The following is a 17,649-nucleotide window of genomic DNA, read 5'->3' on the forward strand; positions in this document are numbered from 1 at the left end:
TGATGTGACTCCTTAGTTAGAAGATACTTGTCTTAAGCTGGTGTCCCCGATGAACAGATCTTGAGTTTAGGATTTGAATGAAAGCAGTTTGTTTGGGAGGTGAGCCCACCAGTAGGGAAGAAGGGAAGTGAGAAAGGGAAGGCAAGGAAGCCACTATTAGGCACCTTAAAGAACAGGTTACCACTGCGGGCAACTGGGACTCAGTCCCACTGGTATTCCCTGGGGGATGGCGAGGAACATGCCTCAGAGTTGTTCCACCCAAGGGGCAAAGAAGCTCCTTAGTATGTAACCACCCCTGTCCATCACTGGTTGAGGGCTGCTTCCTGGGAGTGAACACCTTGGTACTTCCAGCCTCACCTGTCCATGAATTAAAAATCATCTTAGGCAGGGTCAGTGTGTAGGCAGAGAGCTCCAGGGCCCTGTAGTAAGAAGCCATCAGCTTGAATGGGAACAGGGCATCTTGAGTAGACAGGGTGGGAGCACCACTAACTTCTGCTACAATGTACCCACATTCCTCCCAGTTGTAGCCTGAAAACTTCTGGGCTTCTCTCCTTAGCAATTGCCCTGACAGATAAGCAGATTAAAACAAAATCCAAAGGAAAAAAAAAGTGATGTTATTTATATTTACATTTTATGTGAGATTGGGGTCTTAAAACATTGTAATACCAGAATGGAGACGAGAAATTGTCTGCACATTGAGTATGGGCGAGCACTCTCTTCATTTCTTCCCAATATTCTGAAGTTTGCTTACTCAGTCTCATTTGCCTGTTAATCCTTGAGGATAGTAGGAAACTCCCCTTATTCATAAATAATGAAAAACATTATTTTTGTGTTGCTCTTCCTCAAACACACCAAGTGTGTTCCCAACTCAGGGCCTTTACACTTGCTGTCCCCTCTACCTAGAACTCTCTTCTCCCAGGTTTGCTCCTAGTCTGTGCCTCCCTGACTTGCATGTCTCTGCCCAAATGTCCTAGTGAGACCTTCCCTGACCATGCTGTATAAATAACAGCCCTCAGCTCACACTCACCCCTTGCTGTGCTCTATCTTTCTCTATAGCGTGTATCACCACCTAACATACTGTGTGAGTATGTACTTGTTAAATCTGTGTATCATCTGCTTCCGCCCACTCAGATGTAAACCTCGTGAAGGCGAGGACTCTGTTTTCACTGCTGCATGCCCAGCTCCTAGAACACTGTCAGGTATATATTAGACACTCAATGAATGTTTGCTGAGTGAGAGAATTAAGGGTAGAGGATTATCCTTTAGGAGCCGCAGCCTTCCCTTTGTTCCGGAATACATCATGATGGGCTTTATTTCTTATAAAAGGAGTTTTACTGTTGGTTCCTTCCTCACATATTTTTTGGACAGAGGCCTTTTCAGTGACTCTAGAATAACGCTATAGATAGCTGCTCTTCTGTCTAGTCTAGTGATTCGCAGAGTGTGGTCCCTGGACCAGCAGCATCAACAGCACCTGGGAACTTGGTAGAAATGCAGATTCACAGGCCTCACCAGACCTACTGAAACAGAGCAACCTTTAACAAGCCCTCCAAGTGATTCTGATGCACACTAAAGTTTGAGATTCACTGACTTAAGCATAAAGCTTAACACAGCTTGGGGGGGTGGAGGGGTAGGGACAGAGGGTACTCGTGGTATTTGTCTTTAATGATATCTTTCGCAGAAATGTGAGATGCACTCTAAACAAGTTTACAATTCTGAAATTGGTGTGTGTTTGTAATTTACATTCTACTTATTTCTAGAATAAATTAAAGCACCCTGATCCTAAAGCCTGGGCAGGCTTCACAGGCACAGCACTAGCACAGGTCCCCATGCTCAGAAGGGCACCCCTCTTGGTTTAATACTCTGTTGTTAATATTTATAGGACGATTAAAAAGTAATAGAGAGGGGCCGGCCTGGTAGTGTAGCCGTTAAGTTTGCGCACTCTGCTTCAGCAGCCCAGGGTTCGCGGGTTTGGATCCCGGGCACCAACCTGTGGCAGGCGTTCCACACATAAAGCAGAGGAAGATGGGCATGGATATTAGCCCAGGGCCAATCTTCTTCAGCAAAAAAGAGGAGGATTGGCCACACACGTTAGCTCAGGGCTGATCTTCCTCAAAAAAAAAAAAGTAACAGAGAGATCAGAAATTATTTGGACTAAGTTAGTACTTAACTGATTATGATTGTTTTTCAGGAATTTAAACATTTTCTATAAAGAAATAATTGTGGGAGACCATATAACGCATTGATTAAGACAATGGACTTTGGAGCCGTACAAGCATGGTTCAGCTCCTAACTTTAATGCTTAATAACTGTGTAGCTTTGAGCAAGTTACTTAGTCTCTGTGTCTCAGGTTTTTATCTGTAATGGGGAAAATGATACTGTAATATTTACTTCATTTGTCAAGATGCTCATCAAATGAACTGTACATGAAAAACACATGCCCCAGTACATAGTACATGCTCAGTAAGTATTAGCTATCATTCATTTTTGGCTCCCCACCAACATTTTTAGAGAAAAAGATCTTTCATTCCAATTCAGGATTTTGCCAAGTTATGAATGTTTTTCTTTATGGATTTTTTTTCCTTGACTGTTTTTAGGTTTGGTTTCTCCTAACGCACAAGTTTGCAATTTTATCGTAGATTTTTATTTCAGGACTTGAGGATGTATTCACAGATAATCCAAAGATATTTCTAGTTATTATTATTCACTTTAATATCCTCCAAAACAATGATATACAAAGAAAGCAAATAGAATGCAAAGCCTTGTGGAAAATCCTTTCTACACAAATGTGTCGTGTTGATTAAAACTGATGAGATTTTTACTATAGTTGTTTGAATTTATAGTTGACTGTGGCAAAAAGCAACCATATTTAAAATATGTTGTTTAAATTGTTGGGGAAAATATAGCAGTAAATTTATCTAGTGCTTTATCACTTGTTGATCTAAATATTTTCCTCATTTGAAAGTTGCTTTACTTGGAGTAGAGCTCATTTAGCAGAATTTCTGTTGTTCTCAGTGAATTTGGCCTTTCCTTTTATGCTTGGCCACATGTTTTTGGTCAGATTTTTAGTGTACTTCTTGCTAAATAACATGAACAAATTTACTTATTGTTATTTGATAACAGTGAGAGTACATTTCCTTTTATATAGAGCTTTGCCAATCTTATAGCACTTTCACATATATTATCTCACTTAATTTTTACAACAACCTGATGGGTATATAGGCATTGTTATTCCCATTTTAGGTGAGGAAACCGGGGCCCTAAGCATTTAATTGACTTCTGCAGGGTCACACAGTAATTAGGTTGTGTAGCTGAGACCAGAATAGATCTTCCTTTCATAGTCCTTTGATCCTTAAATTGCTGTATGACACAGCTGCATTTATGTATTTCATTCCATTTCACTGAAATCACCCTTGTTAAATTCACCAGTGATGTTCACATCACTGAATCAGTGGGCATCTTTCAGTCCTCATCCTATTCGATAGCTTTAACTCTTTCCTCCTGGCCATTATAAATTATAATAGGCAATTATAATTGTAATATAATATGTAATTATATATTTTATATAATATATATAAAATATATATAAATAAATATAATATATAAGTTATAGATATAATACATATATAAATATATAATATAATATATAATTATAATTATAATATAATTATAAATAGGCAAAATTGAGATGTTTGTTTTGTCTTGGTCAGTGTTTGGGGTGGGGGTGTGGGAGATGACAGGCAACTTCCCTTTTACTTCCCACCTCCTAGATTTTTTTCCTCCTGTGCTCCAGACATCCATGATCTCTGGGTGGTCCTTTACTTACCACACCCTTTCCCCATGCTCTGTCAAATTTTCATGTGCTCCAAACGACATTTCTTCCTTTTGTCCATAAAATGCCTTCATTCAATGTAGCTATTCGCAGAGGAAAACAATTAGATTAAATCAAACTTCATTCATCACTCATTCAGCTAACATTTATTGAGTGCTAGCTGTATATCAGACACTGCAAGTAAGTTTTAACTTTCTTAGAGGAATTTTTGTTATAAAGAAAGATCCTTGGTTACCAAAATTAGGCCAAGACTGACGGAATTTCAGGCACAGTGATCCACTGACATGAAAGATATTAAGCTGTGTGTCAGAAGACATTTTGAGCAAGGGTTCAGTTATGTCGTTTCCATGACTATCATCCTCACAGATTCTGATAAGGGAATACCATCCCACCCACAGTTTCCAGTGGTTGGGAGTGACCCTAGGGAGCTATGTGTGACCCTGTGACATTGTCCCCATCAGCCATGGCAGATGGGGTCAGAAGGACTCTGAGTCAAGGGCAGCAATGCAAAGACTGCCCATGGCTTAGGAGGTGGATCTGGGGCTAAAAGCGTTGCCCAAATAGAAATGAGCTGGGGCCCTTGGAGTGTCACTCCTGGCAGTTGTGAACTGGGAAGGGCTGCACACAGCAGACTGCTAGCAGCATGAGCAGACACTGAAAGACCCTCAGGTGGACAGTGAGATCTGGAGTAACTGGAGACTACAAGGGGGGACAGTTGAATGAGCAGAGGCTATGACCTAGACAGAGGTACACATGGAGAAGGTCCTAAGAGATCTAGAGGCCTGGTGGAAATCGCTGTTTCCACACTCCCTCATATTCTTACAATTAACTTCCTTCTCTTGGTTTTTGTTCTTTACAACCAAGTACATCTAATTAAATCAGAATCACATTGTATAAGTAGACTTGATCTACTTTGTTTATGCTTAATGTTGGCCTGATAAAGATTTAGAAATTACTTTTTTCTCTAATTTTGTTGAGGTATGATTGACAAAATAAAAAGTGTATATATTTAGGTTGTACAACATGATATTTTTTAAAAAATTACTTTTGAGTATATTGAATGTCCAAAAGCACAAGGATAGTTGTGTAAATCAAGTTTAATGCTTGACTCTGAGGAATTTATTGAGTCTAGTTCTCTAGTCAGAAATGCAAAACCTATATTCTTCACTAGTGACTGCAGGTGACGCATATCATGTCACTTCTCTGCTCAAAACCCTTCAGTGGCTCCTTGCTTTATTCAGAGAGAAGGCCTGGCTGTTTGTAATGGCCTAGAAGTATCTCCAGCTTCACGGAACCTGGCTCTACAGTCGCTTAGGGCCCTGCACTGAGAAGGGCCCCATGCTTGGTTTAATCCTCTGTGGTTGCTGTCTTGAACTTCTTAATCATTTTATCTTTGACCTTGCGTTTTGTAAGCGAAGTCCTATGGGACAAAGGAGCATATTCCTAAGAGAGGAGACCCCTGGAGCAGCAGCATGCACGCGTGGTTGTGGTCCAGCAGCAGTTGGCTCACATGAGGGCTCAGGCACAGCAGGAGCGCTCAGGCCATAGTGTGTGGTCAGCCGCCCACTGCACATCTGGGAGCAGTCCAGGGTGCCACAGGACCCTGAGGGGCAGGCACACTGCGACCTGGACCCTGTTGGGTGGTAGCCACCATGTCAGCATCAGCAGAAGAGCGGCATGGCCACGCGAGAGAGTAGGGGCTTCCCAGGAGGGCAGCACCAGGACGGCCGTGGGAGGCTGGCTGTCCCGTGGGTCACCTGAGAAGGTCCCAGCAGCTGCTGATGTTAACTCTCTGGCCTCAGCACCCGGACAGAAACTGCTGGTGTTCAGGCAGCAAACTTTATCAGTAAGTTATTACGGAATAAAAGTGGAGATATGGACATTGCAGTAAAGCATATCAGAAAGTTGTTAGAATTCTTCAAAGAGGTTAGAATTTTCAGTGTTGAAAACTGCTACAACATTGTAAAGCAAAGATCTCCAGGCTTAGAAATAGAAATTAAATTTAAAGATCATCACGTTCAGCAGAAAAGGACACTATTTGCATATGAAGCTTCAGATGACCCAATTAATGAAGACAATTTTAAAATTAAATTTTTCCTTGTAATCACAGATACAGCAGTAGAATGCATAAGCAGGTGTTTTGAATTATGTGCAAATTATGAAGCCACTTTCAGTTACTTGTTCAACCTCCGCAAGTTATGGGAGATGTCAGAGGAGACGTTGAAATGCGTTGCATATATTTGCATTTAAAATTAAATTCATGCAATAAAAAAATAAATAAAGTAAAATAAAATTAAATTAAATTCAAACTTTCATGAAACTGATTTGTATGAAGAGTTAAATTTTTTTAGAGAAATTGCTTTGTAAGATTCGTCAGCTCAGATACACTAAAATTTATATTTTGAAATAATTTATAAGAAATTTATCTCAATGTTGTCATAGCCTATAAAATACTCTTAGCTCCAGTAACAGTGGCATCAGCAGAAAGATCTTTCTCAAAATTAAATATTATCAAAATTATTTGTACAGTACATCCCCGTGACTTATTTTATAACCAAAAGTTTGTACCTTTTGACCCCCTCCACCCACCATGGTGACCATAGTTAATAATACTGTATGGTATATTTCAAAGTTGCTAAGAGAGTAGATCCTAAAAGTTCTCATCACAAGAAAAAAAAAATTGAAGAGAAAATTGTTTGTGATCTTGCATTTACTAAGAGCTTTCAGTTATATCAGCTGAAAATGAAGTTACTAAAAATATATATTTGATGGTCTAATAGATGAATATATAGGAAAGCAAGCCAGGAAAATTGTATGATCAATCAACATAACATATTAACAAAGTATTATTATTTGTTGTGTTATATAAAATTATAACACCAACATGATGTTTTTTTGCAATTCAAAAGTTTGTCATTATTCATGTAATACTATTATCGCTCTAATTATAAGTAATCCCTATATTATAGGTACTAAAATATTTTTAAGGGAAAAAGCCTTATATTTTAATACCTTTGACAGCACTTTTTCCCTTTTTGAACAAGGGGCTGTGCATTTTCATTGTGCACCGAGCCTCACAAATAACATAACTAGCCCTACCAGAAAGACCCTCCAAGACAAAGGGGCCCTTACCTTATAGCTTTTTTTCCCCCTCTGATATTCTTCCCTTTGCTCACTGTGCTTAGGTTTCAACAGTCCAGAAATCTTCAGCCTTAGGGCTTTTGCCCTGGCTGTTTTATCTGCCTGGAGTGCTCTTCCCCCAGATACCCACATAGCTTATACTGTGACCTCTTTAAAGTCTTTGCTCAAATGTCACCTTCTTAATGAGGCACACTCTGAGAATCCTAGTTAAAACTGCAGCCCATCCCTCTCCCCCACTACTGCTGGCACCCCTACCTTACTGTACATTTTCTTTTTTTTTTTTCCCATAGCACTTATAACCTTCTGACATACATAATTTACCTATATACTATGTCTGTTGTAAATTTTCTGTCTCTTCTGCCAGAATATCAGCTTCACAAGGACAAGGATCTTTTTCTGTTCTGTTCACTGATGACTCCCAAGCAACTGTCACAGTGCCAGGCCGTAGTAGATACCCAGTGAATATTTGTGGAATGAATGAAGTCTGAAACTGTTAGATAAATATGCAATTGCTATGCAAGCCAAAATCATTCACATCACTGCAATGTGTGTTTCTTTGTTGTGCAATAGGCAAATTAGATTCTTGAGTCCTCAAATTGTTTACAGCTAATGCTTTTGTATTTCCATCTATTTTAATTAATGAAAATTCCCATTATAGAGCCATACTCTCAATGCATGCTAATTAAATCATGTTGTTCTTATAATAGTAGCCATAAAAAGCTTTCAGAACACGAAAAACTTTGTTATAAAAGCTTAAACAGTTGAAATAAAAAGAAAACCCCAGTGGCTGAATTCTTTATTTGCTTGTTAAGAATGTTTATCTCCTATGAGACCCTGTTTTGCCTCAATCTAAATGATAATAGAAGTACAGTATGTTTTTACTTAGGAGTGTGTATTTTCACTCTTAATTTAGGTGCATAGCCAGTTGTGTTAAGAATTAGTCTTGTTCATGGATAAAATATTCTTCATCCATAGTTCTGTAGAAATTCAAATATATGTTTACTAACTTGGGTTCACTCTCAAGCACTAGGATCTTTGAAAATCAATATTCTTTTTACTTCTGATTTAATTTTGGTTAGTTTATCATAAGAACGTGAAATTTTCTTCTCACTGAGACAAAATCAGGATTATTGTTACAGCTAGGAAGTATCCTTTTTTTTAAATAACTTGTGCTGCATGTCACTTTAAAAAATGGAATTGCTTCTTTAATGGGAGAAATTGTTACTGAAAGTTACTGAAATTGTTACTGAAACACATCTGTAATGTTTCTGGTAAAGGGAGTATTTATTTCAGGATGATAAAATTTGGATTTCCAAGGAAGCCACCAAAATAATGAACCCTGAAGTAGCATACCAAAACTATTTTCTAGATGCTGATTTGACGTAAAAACTTGGTTAGCTTCTTTAAATATAATTAGAAGGATGAAAAGCATGGCAATAGTTTCATATCTATCTTAGATGCAGGCATGACTCCGAAGATTTCCCAATTTCCGTGTGATATTAATAATATTATATGACTAATAGTATGAGTAATATGAGTCAAAATTTTACGGTACTAAGTAGATACTAAGACAGATACTAAAAAGTTGTTGATTCTGTAGTTTCCCAATCTATTTTATCCTTCATATGTCGGTGAACCATGGAAAAATGACCAGTCTAATGTTAATCTCCAGAACTTTCCCAATGACGAGAGAGAGAAACTTACCTCAAATCAAAGAAAAAGGAATTTATTGGCTTACATTGCTAGGAAGTCTAGAAATGTGTTATCTTCAGTCTCAGTTTCCTCCATGTGGATAGCAGCTCCAAGGTTACAGGCTCGGAGAGCCATGACCCTCAAAACAGGACATTTATCTTTCCACTAGTTTCAATAGACTGTCCATGTGAGGATTCTGGAGTCACATGCCCATCCCCAAACAAATCACTATCACTAGAGGATGGGGTACTCTCTTTACCTAGATCTCCCCAACCTGATTGACAGCCCTACCTGTACCGCTTAGAGATGGGGAAAAGTTCTGCCAAAGGACAAGATATTGGTGGTGCAAGAAGGTGGATAAGAAAGCCAGCTGGCAGATAAACCTCTGCCTTCAATAAATAGGCAAAGTAACCAAAGTCAAATCATTTTAAGATACATACGAGATATTTAAGGCTTGAGGACTTTCAAAGGCGACTATAGAAAATGAAGAACAAGAACAGGGTTCACATTTTGGCTGTGTCCTTCTGTGGTATCTAACAATTAACTCATCTAATAATGAGAGGTTTATAGATGCCTGTATATTTTGGGTTGACTGTGGTTGTATCATACTAGATAAAGAAGAACTAAAATGCATTAGGTTTCTACTATGTGTTAGGCTGTAAACACTTTGAGATATTTTACATACATACACACACCTACTTTCTAGTTCCATCAGTGAGGCACTGATTCATCTGTGAGTAACAGAAAAACTTAATAGTGGCTTAAAGATATGAGCATTTATTATCTCACATAAAAGAAATCTGGAGGTAGGCAGTCCAACTCTATATTGGCAGCTCTGTGACCACCAGGGACCCAGGCTCCCTCTCTCTTGTTGTTCCACCATCCTTATCACATCACTTGGTGGTACAGATGGCTGCTTGAACTCCAGCCCAAAGATGCACCTTCTAGGAAGCAGGAATAAGAGAGTAGGAGAAGAAGATAGTAGCTGCTCCTTTGTCAAAAGGATGATCGCCAGTCCTATACAACATTTCCGCTTAGATTCAGTAGCCTTAACTTAGTCACATGGCCACACCAAGCAGTAAGTGAGGCAGGGAAATGTAATTCTTTTAGTTGGGTGGCCATGTGCCCAGCTAACATCTGGGGTTTGGTTACTAAGGAAGAAAGGAGAGAATGACTGTTGGGAGGTGAGCAGGAATCTCTGCCTCGTACTTTATCTCCTAAGACATACACCAAGCATTGGTCATGTAGCTGGAAGACCTTGTGACCTGAGTTAGGAAAGTCTTAATATCTCTGGATTTGTGCTAGTTTGGGGCCCCTAAGAGCTCCCTTCCTTCTCTTGCCTACGGCCTCAGAGATGCTACAAAGTGGCTCCTGGTGGATCTTCTCAGAGTCCTGGTGTATGCTGACTTTCCCAGGGCATATGTGTGCATTGATCCGAGCAGTGTGGCTTTGCACTAATACCACATGTGACCACTGCTTTCTTTCTTTTTTTTTTCGGTGAGGAAGATCAGCCCTGTGCTAACATCTGCCAATCCTCCTCTTTTTTTTTTGGCTGAGGAAGACTGGCCCTGGGCTAACATCCGTGCCCATCTTCCTCCACTTTATATGGGATGCCGCCACAGCGTGGCTTGCCAAGCGGTGCGTTGGTGCATGCCCAGGATCCGAACCGGCGAATCCCAGGCCGCCGCAGCGGAGCGCGCACACTTAACCGCTTGCACCACTGGGCAGGCCCCAATGTGACCACTGCTTTCTCGTGTGCCATTCCATTACTGCTGCCATACGTCCCTAAGAGAATTGACAGATGAGAGTTGTTTATGATAGTTATCCTTTTGATGCTCAGAGGTTACTTCATTTCTGTCCTAACTAGCTGATACATTGTTGTGTCATTTTTAAAAGTGAGGCTTATATATACGAAGTACACCTTCTGTCACACACAAAAAATTGAGTATAACTCTTCTGTTTCACCTCACATATTGCAAACCCTTTAAGGAGCAGTAAGAATACAATAGGGTTGATTATTAAGTAGCCTCGAGTAAATTTATTAAAGTGTAGCTATGGTAAAAATATTTCCCCTTAGAGATTACTTGACAAAATAAGTAATGAACCGCGGTTCAGAAATATCTCAGTGATATAACCATCATTCTTCTTTGTTAGACATAGAAAAACACATAACATATTTTATTTGAACTTTAAACATGTTCAAAGGTGTTTAAGGCTTCACTGTGACGAGTCATATATCACAATTTTAGTATATTGAAAAAGTTGTTTGGCAATTTACCTGATGTCTTCAACCTCTTTAAGGTTAGAAGTATGGACGAAAAAGCGAGTGCAAAACTTCTTCCATAAAATTCTTCTTGAGCACGATTCTGAATGATCTATTACAGAGACCTTAAACCAAACCAAAGTGCCTTGTGTCTCCATTTGGCTTTCATGTTATGAAAAGAATGACAATGGCTACTTTGGGGAAATTAGGTGGTTTAAAAAAAATTGAGCATAGAAGACTCATTTTCTTTACAGTTTGGGTTTTTCTTTTCTAAATTTGCCACTTAGGCCTTTGTCTTCACTTCGGTCTGCCTCTTTCAGAAGTTCATTTCCTAATTCACTTCCAGCTAGGGTCGCCAGATTTAGTGACAGAAAATACAGGACACCCAGTTAAATTTGAATTTCAGATAAACAATGATCAATTTTTAGTATAAATACGTCCCAAATGTTGCATGGGTCATACTTGTACTGAAAAAATGATTTGTTGTTTATCTGAAATTCAAATATAACGGGGCGTCCTGTATTTTATCTGGCACCCCTACTTCTAGCCCTTGTCGCTGTGATATTGTCTGTATATTTTCTTGGTTCAAGTTCACATCTCTGGGGTGAACTACGCAGCCATAGTCAGTGGAGTGAACTATGCAGAAGGCCTTCTCCTGGTCCTGCGTTTTCCTCTGCCTCTGGTCATTTCCACCCGGCTCGTGTTCTCTTCTCCCTTTCTTGTTTATCAGCTTAATGCAGTCCCCCATCTGCCACTTCTGATCTCTCTCCTGTTGGTGGCATGGCATTGTTTATGCTGGAAACTTGGAGGTTATTTTGAGTCCTCCTTCACCCTTGTCCTCTACCTTTAGTCAATAACAAGTTCTGACCATTCTTCCTTCACACTCCATTTTTCCCTCCCTCTCTCCTTCTCTTTCCCTCTCCCTCACTGTCTCTGTGTTTCCTGTCTGTCTGACCATTCTCCACACTGTCCTCAGGTCAGGGCTTGCCCACAGGTGGCCCCTGCCTACCTGCTTTTCCAGCTGGCCTCCTGCTCCCTCTCCCTACCCCAGGTCCTTTTGCAGTCCCGATTCGTCATTCTGAACTATTGCACCAGTGTTATTCCTTCCCAGCTGAAAACCTTCGGCGACTCTCTGTTGTCTACAAAATGCAGTTTAAGCTCCTTATTCGAGGCCTCACATGCAAGACTTTCCAGAATTGGTCTCTACCTACTTTTCTGGTCTCAGTTACATCGTTACTTTATATCAATGTCTATCACCCTTTTAGATTCACTTGCTCTTTCACCATAATATAATACTGAAAATCCTCTTAGAGAGGTTTTAAGCTATGTCACCATTTGACATATAGATTAAAAGGAAGTATTATCTTAGTTTATATCACTATATTAGTAAATGTTACATGATAAATTTTATTCTTAATAAAAATTTTATAATATTCTAATTATATAAATACAAAGAAATGTTGTGACTTTTCCCCATTTACCAAATGACACACACTTTCTCATACTTTGAATTAATTAGATAATAAAAATGTGATTTATTAACAAAATTTAAAATGACACTTGGCATTATGTTTGGCTTTGTGACCAAATGTATATGGAAATGTGCATTATTATTAAACCATGTGACACCAGTGTTTAATGACCTGATGCTTAATTCTTCCATTTTGCAGTTAAAAAATCAACTTTTTCATATTTTGAAAATTTTCATACGTTTCACAGTATATTTCTCAGTGATAAGATAAGAAAGTAAATTTCAGGTTGCTATTTTCAAGCATTTTCTACAGTGAATATATTTCAGAATTAGATAGTCTTTATTCACAATAAATAAAAAGCCAGATAGTATACAGTCCTCCACTTCTCCCTCATGGCTCTCCATTTGTTCTGTTGCCGGAGCTCAAGGCTCTGGAGAATGCGTCTCAGACATGTCCCTTACCACACTTCTCTTTACAGGTTTGGTCTGGTGACAATACACTGCAGCAGCTTCCTGTGGGGCAATCTGAGAAAGGCTACAGCTAGTTCCCATGATACTTTTCTCTTGGGTCATAATAAATTGAATAAATAATGAGTTCCTGGTCCCTGGTCTCTATCAGTCAGAATGAAAATAGGGTTATATTAATGGTGAACTGCAGTCTAGCTGAGTTAATCCTCACGTTTGGTACTGATTGGTATGATGTCATAAATTACCGTTAATGTGTGTTTGTAGAAATTAAGAGACTTAAAATCATCAGGTGGTTTCAGTACATCGAAGTACTTGAGGTGGGTCTCTTCATTTGCCCCTTCAGAGCTCCTGTTTTCCCTTTTCCACCTGGTCTCTGCCCTAGTTGTTGGACGCATCAACCTGCCTCCTGCCCTCTGGCAATGGAAAGCCCCAGTAGGAGGTCAGAGCGGAAGGGACAGTGAAGTCAAACATTGTTTCCCTAGCTTTCTCCCTGCAAGGTCACCTTGGATTGGCTGATTTCTTCAGACCAAAGATTAGTTACTTCTCAAGGGCAGCCTACTCTCTATAACTCTCTCTCCTTCTGGATTCCAGTAACCTTTCTTTCCCCTTGTGCTTTAAAGCCTAGGAATGATATCAAATCCACTACTACTAGCCCCAGGTTTCAGCACTATTCCTTGTGGAACCCCTCTATGTCCCACATCTTTGTGAAAAGGCCCTCAGTGAATAAAGTGTAACGTCTATTTCCTGCCGGGATCCTCGCTGATACAGTGCTTTACATGGAGTAACTAATTTAATGCCTTCAACTATACTGTGAAGTTACGTACAAGTAGTATCCTCATTCTAGAGGGAAGGAAAGTGAAGCACAGAAACACTAAGTGACCTGCAGAGATCGCAGGGCTAAAATGTGATAGAGCCACGATTCCAGCCTGGCTCCAGGCCACATGGTCTTAATCCCCATGCCATACCCAGATATGGTAATATGAGTGATGGAGTGATTTCATCGTTGTTTTGGGACTATTCGCAATAACAAAATATGTTATCATTAATCATGTTGATGACAGATAAGGGTTGATCAACCAAATTATCACCAGGGCTCTCCCCGCCTAGGACTTTCATCTGAATACTTCAAAAGATAGTGATTTTTTTTTCTGTTACCCAGGAAAGATTGAAAGAATGATATTCTTTGATGTTAAGGAATTAGAAGTTCAAATTTTACTTATTATCCTCAGCGCTATTAGAAAAAACTTCTTTGCCAACAACTAAGTATTCTCTTTAAAATATGAACTCATCAAAGGCTCAAATTTAGCTTCTTTCTTTTCTTAACATTAGGAGTTAGTACTCTTTGCTCACAATGACCTAGTTTTTACATACTTTTGGTCCTGTCAATTCATTCCCAGAAGTGACGTAGTCCTCATTTTGTTGTCTGCCCTGTGCGGGAGGCCGTGTCTTCTTCTGCCCTGCCCCCTGCATTCACCACTCATTATTCATTGTTCATTGTCCTCCGTATTCCTCTGTGGTGTGACCTGTCACATTTTCCATCTTCTTGGCCTTGTGTTGTGGTCCTGCTGTTGCATGCAGCTGCAGTATGTTGATCCTGGACTCTCGGTATCCTTGGTGGCTACAGTGTGCTGCTTCTGGATGACTTATTTGGCAGTTAAGATTTTTTCCAACACAGCAGCTTCCCAAAGTGTATCTTCACTCCTTCATGCTAAAATACTGAAATTTCTAAAGAAACAGCCCTGTTACAGTCCCCTTGGGCTCCTTGGATCATTAAAACTTCGTAGAATGATAGCCACTGATTATACTCGTCTCAGGTATGCACAAACTTTAAAAATGCAGTTGGTTTTTAGGAGCTCAAAGAAGAAAAACATCGTCAGGTGTTCTTGTTGAAAATAGTACGTTTGAATGAGAGGCCATTTATAGTTTGGGTTTTGGGTGGTTATTCTGTAGTGAAGGTCCTGTTCTTGACAAATTTGCTTCCCAGTCATTTTTTCTAACGTGGGCGGTTTGGTCATAGGAGAAGGCCAGAGTTACTTGGCAGTTCCCTCTTCTTGTTGCCTGGAACCCCATACGATATTACTGTGGGCTTAAACTACCAAACTGGGGAATTTGAGCAGAAATTCAAATCTGTGAGCACAAGCAGTCATTTATATTTTCTCCAACTACTTACCTTGGTGTTGTATTTAAGATTTATTCTGAAATAAACTGTAACTTTAAGACCATAAGAGAAAGCTGCTTATTAAAAATTTTCAGTTTACCATGTGATTGGTGTAAATAGCATCTTTTGGATCAAATGTTTTTGCATGAAGAGAGTATATTTTAAGTGCATTTTCAAAGATTTGCTCAAATAAATGGGGAAATTCTGGTTGCACCTACTTTTTAAGGCAAAGTGCCAAAAAAAGATCAATATTGTTGTATCTTTAGTTTAAAAAAGTTACCATTTTATGTACATTTGAGATCTAGATGATCTATTAAGCTAACCACCTTACCAAATATTATTTATTCCATTGTCCTGGCAAAGATTTAAGAAGCTGTTTTGTTTACTTTCATCTGCCATCCAAATAAGAGATATTTAAGTTCAACGGTGTTTTAAAATCAAACCCTCATTATAAGAGAACAAAATTTCAAAAAATAGTCATTAAAATAAATTAAAACAAAAATAAACTTATGCAATAGGTTTTTGCATTGTATTCATTATAAACTTTGATACCTGTGAGTTGAGCAACAAAGAAAGAGTAAGCACAGAGATTGCCCAAACAGAGGAGGAGAATAGGAGTAGGAGTTTTTCTAGGGGTTTGAAAAGTTGAAGGAGCTATAACCATTCAACCACTGTAACTACCATCTGTTTTATCTGTTTACAACTGCTGTGCCCCATGTGGGGTTAGATCCATGGCCAAGAAACACCATTAATCCTTTTACCTCTTTCCCTGCCATATACTCAGCAAAACCTCTTCCCTTGTTAAACCTAATCATCCACCTACTCCACGCCGACACTTAGGTCACTGAATATTGCTAGATACAAACATTAATCATGTTGATTGGTTTCACTGTAAACAAATACCTTAAGTAGGCACTCGGTATAGCCTGACAGTCCTAATACACTTTCCAGGTGTGTTTCCTTTCTCAGTCTCAGAGGCGACTATTTCCCAATTTAATTTGTCTCAAACTTCCTATATTCCTGTCCCTTCCCCTTCCTCTCAGCTGCTTCATTCTTCACTGAGAAAACAGACCCAGTCACACAGGTACTCCCTCGTTCTCCCACCTCTAAATCTACCAGTCTGCATCTGTGCCTGACTCTGCGGCTTCCATCCTCTTACAGTGATCAGAGCTCCCCTGTCCTCGCCAAAGGCCAGTCCTCCATCTGTTTCCTGAGCCTTCTTCTCTTGCCTTCTCAAGTATATTGTACTTGCAATTTTCTTCTTTCTGCAGCATCATTGATTTTTCAAATCTATGGGGTCATTCTCATCAGCATGTTCTAGTATCTCCTATCTTAAAATAGAACAATCCCCTTCATTTACCCATATCCCTTCCAGTGATTTCCCATTTCTATGCTTCCTTTTCCCAGCAAAACTACCTGAAAAGAGTTGTCTGTCCTCTTGTCTACACTACTTCACTTTCTATTCATTCCTTGACCCTCTCTAGTTGGACTTCTGTCTTTTCTGCCCTCCCGAGACTGCTCATATAAAGGTCATTAGTGACCTCCGTGTTGTCAAAAACAATGGATACACACCCATCTTGTGTTGCTTGATCTTTAAGCAGCATTTGGCAGGGCTAACTTCCTCTTCCTCTTTGAAACACTCTTTTACCATTGGTTTTTATAACATCAGGCTGTGGCGGCTGTGGAGGTGTCCCATTCAAGTCTCCCTTCATGAGAATCTGCTGCAGGGTGATAGTTGACTGGAAGCCTTCAGCTACCATACCCTAAGATCCAACACAGTGGATGAAACACAGTCCAGGCTTCTTCAGAGTGTTCCCAACCAATAACTGAGCATGATGAGGTTACTAGAACTGGGAAATTCTTTCACTACGTGAGATTCCTCTAATAGACACATTTGATCAGGAAGTCCCATTGGCCAGGCCAAGTCCTTCTTGGAACCAAGCTGTAATCTGAAGCTCTTCCTATCTAATCCCTCCATCCCTCTCCCCTTTCATAGATGTCAGAACTGCTCCTTCCTGCTTTATACCATCATGTGTTGCTTAACGACAGGGATTTGTTCTGAGAAATGAATCATTAGGCGATTTTGTCGTTGTGCAAACATCATAGAGTATATTACATGAACCTAGATGGTATAGCCTACTGCACAAGTAGGCTTCTATGGTACTAATCTTATCGGACCACTGTTATATATGTGGTCCGCCATTGACCAAAACATCATTATGTGGTACATGACTGTATATCTCTTGTATGTCTAGTCCCATCTTGGTGTCACCTTCACAGAGGACCCAAATGGACTCACACACTATCCTATTCCCTCACCCGCTTGTCAGTCCCTTGTCTTTGCCTCCTCTTCTCCATGAGCCCTTAACACTGATGGCTCCATCCTTGGACCAACTCTTCTCTTCTTGATGCCTTTGTGATCTCATCCAGTCCTGTGGCTTTAAATACAATCTTTGTGTCGTTGACTCTCGAATCTGCATCTCTAGCTCTGGTTTCCCCTCCAGAACTTCAGACTTCTATATCTAATCATGTTCTTGACATCTCCACTTGTGCATTTAATAGTCATCTAAAAGGCAACATATTTTAAGGAACTCTTGATCCTCATCAGTCATTTTTAATTGTTCTTT

The 17,649-nt window shown here is 39.6% G+C and overlaps 1 protein-coding gene across 1 annotated transcript in view; it reads left to right on the plus strand.

Moving 5' to 3' along the window:
- KIF6 (kinesin family member 6) overlaps positions 1-17,649 on the plus strand; it is a 370,265-nt gene that overhangs the window by 20,161 nt on the left and 332,455 nt on the right. Inside the window, 1 exon segment of the mRNA XM_058555469.1 lies at positions 8,969-9,015. Within this exon segment, the coding sequence (XP_058411452.1) occupies positions 8,969-9,015 (47 nt within the window).

The sequence above is a fragment of the Diceros bicornis genome, chromosome 14 (genome assembly GCF_020826845.1).
Source record: "Diceros bicornis minor isolate mBicDic1 chromosome 14, mDicBic1.mat.cur, whole genome shotgun sequence".
In the NCBI taxonomy this organism is placed as follows: domain Eukaryota; kingdom Metazoa; phylum Chordata; class Mammalia; order Perissodactyla; family Rhinocerotidae; genus Diceros; species Diceros bicornis.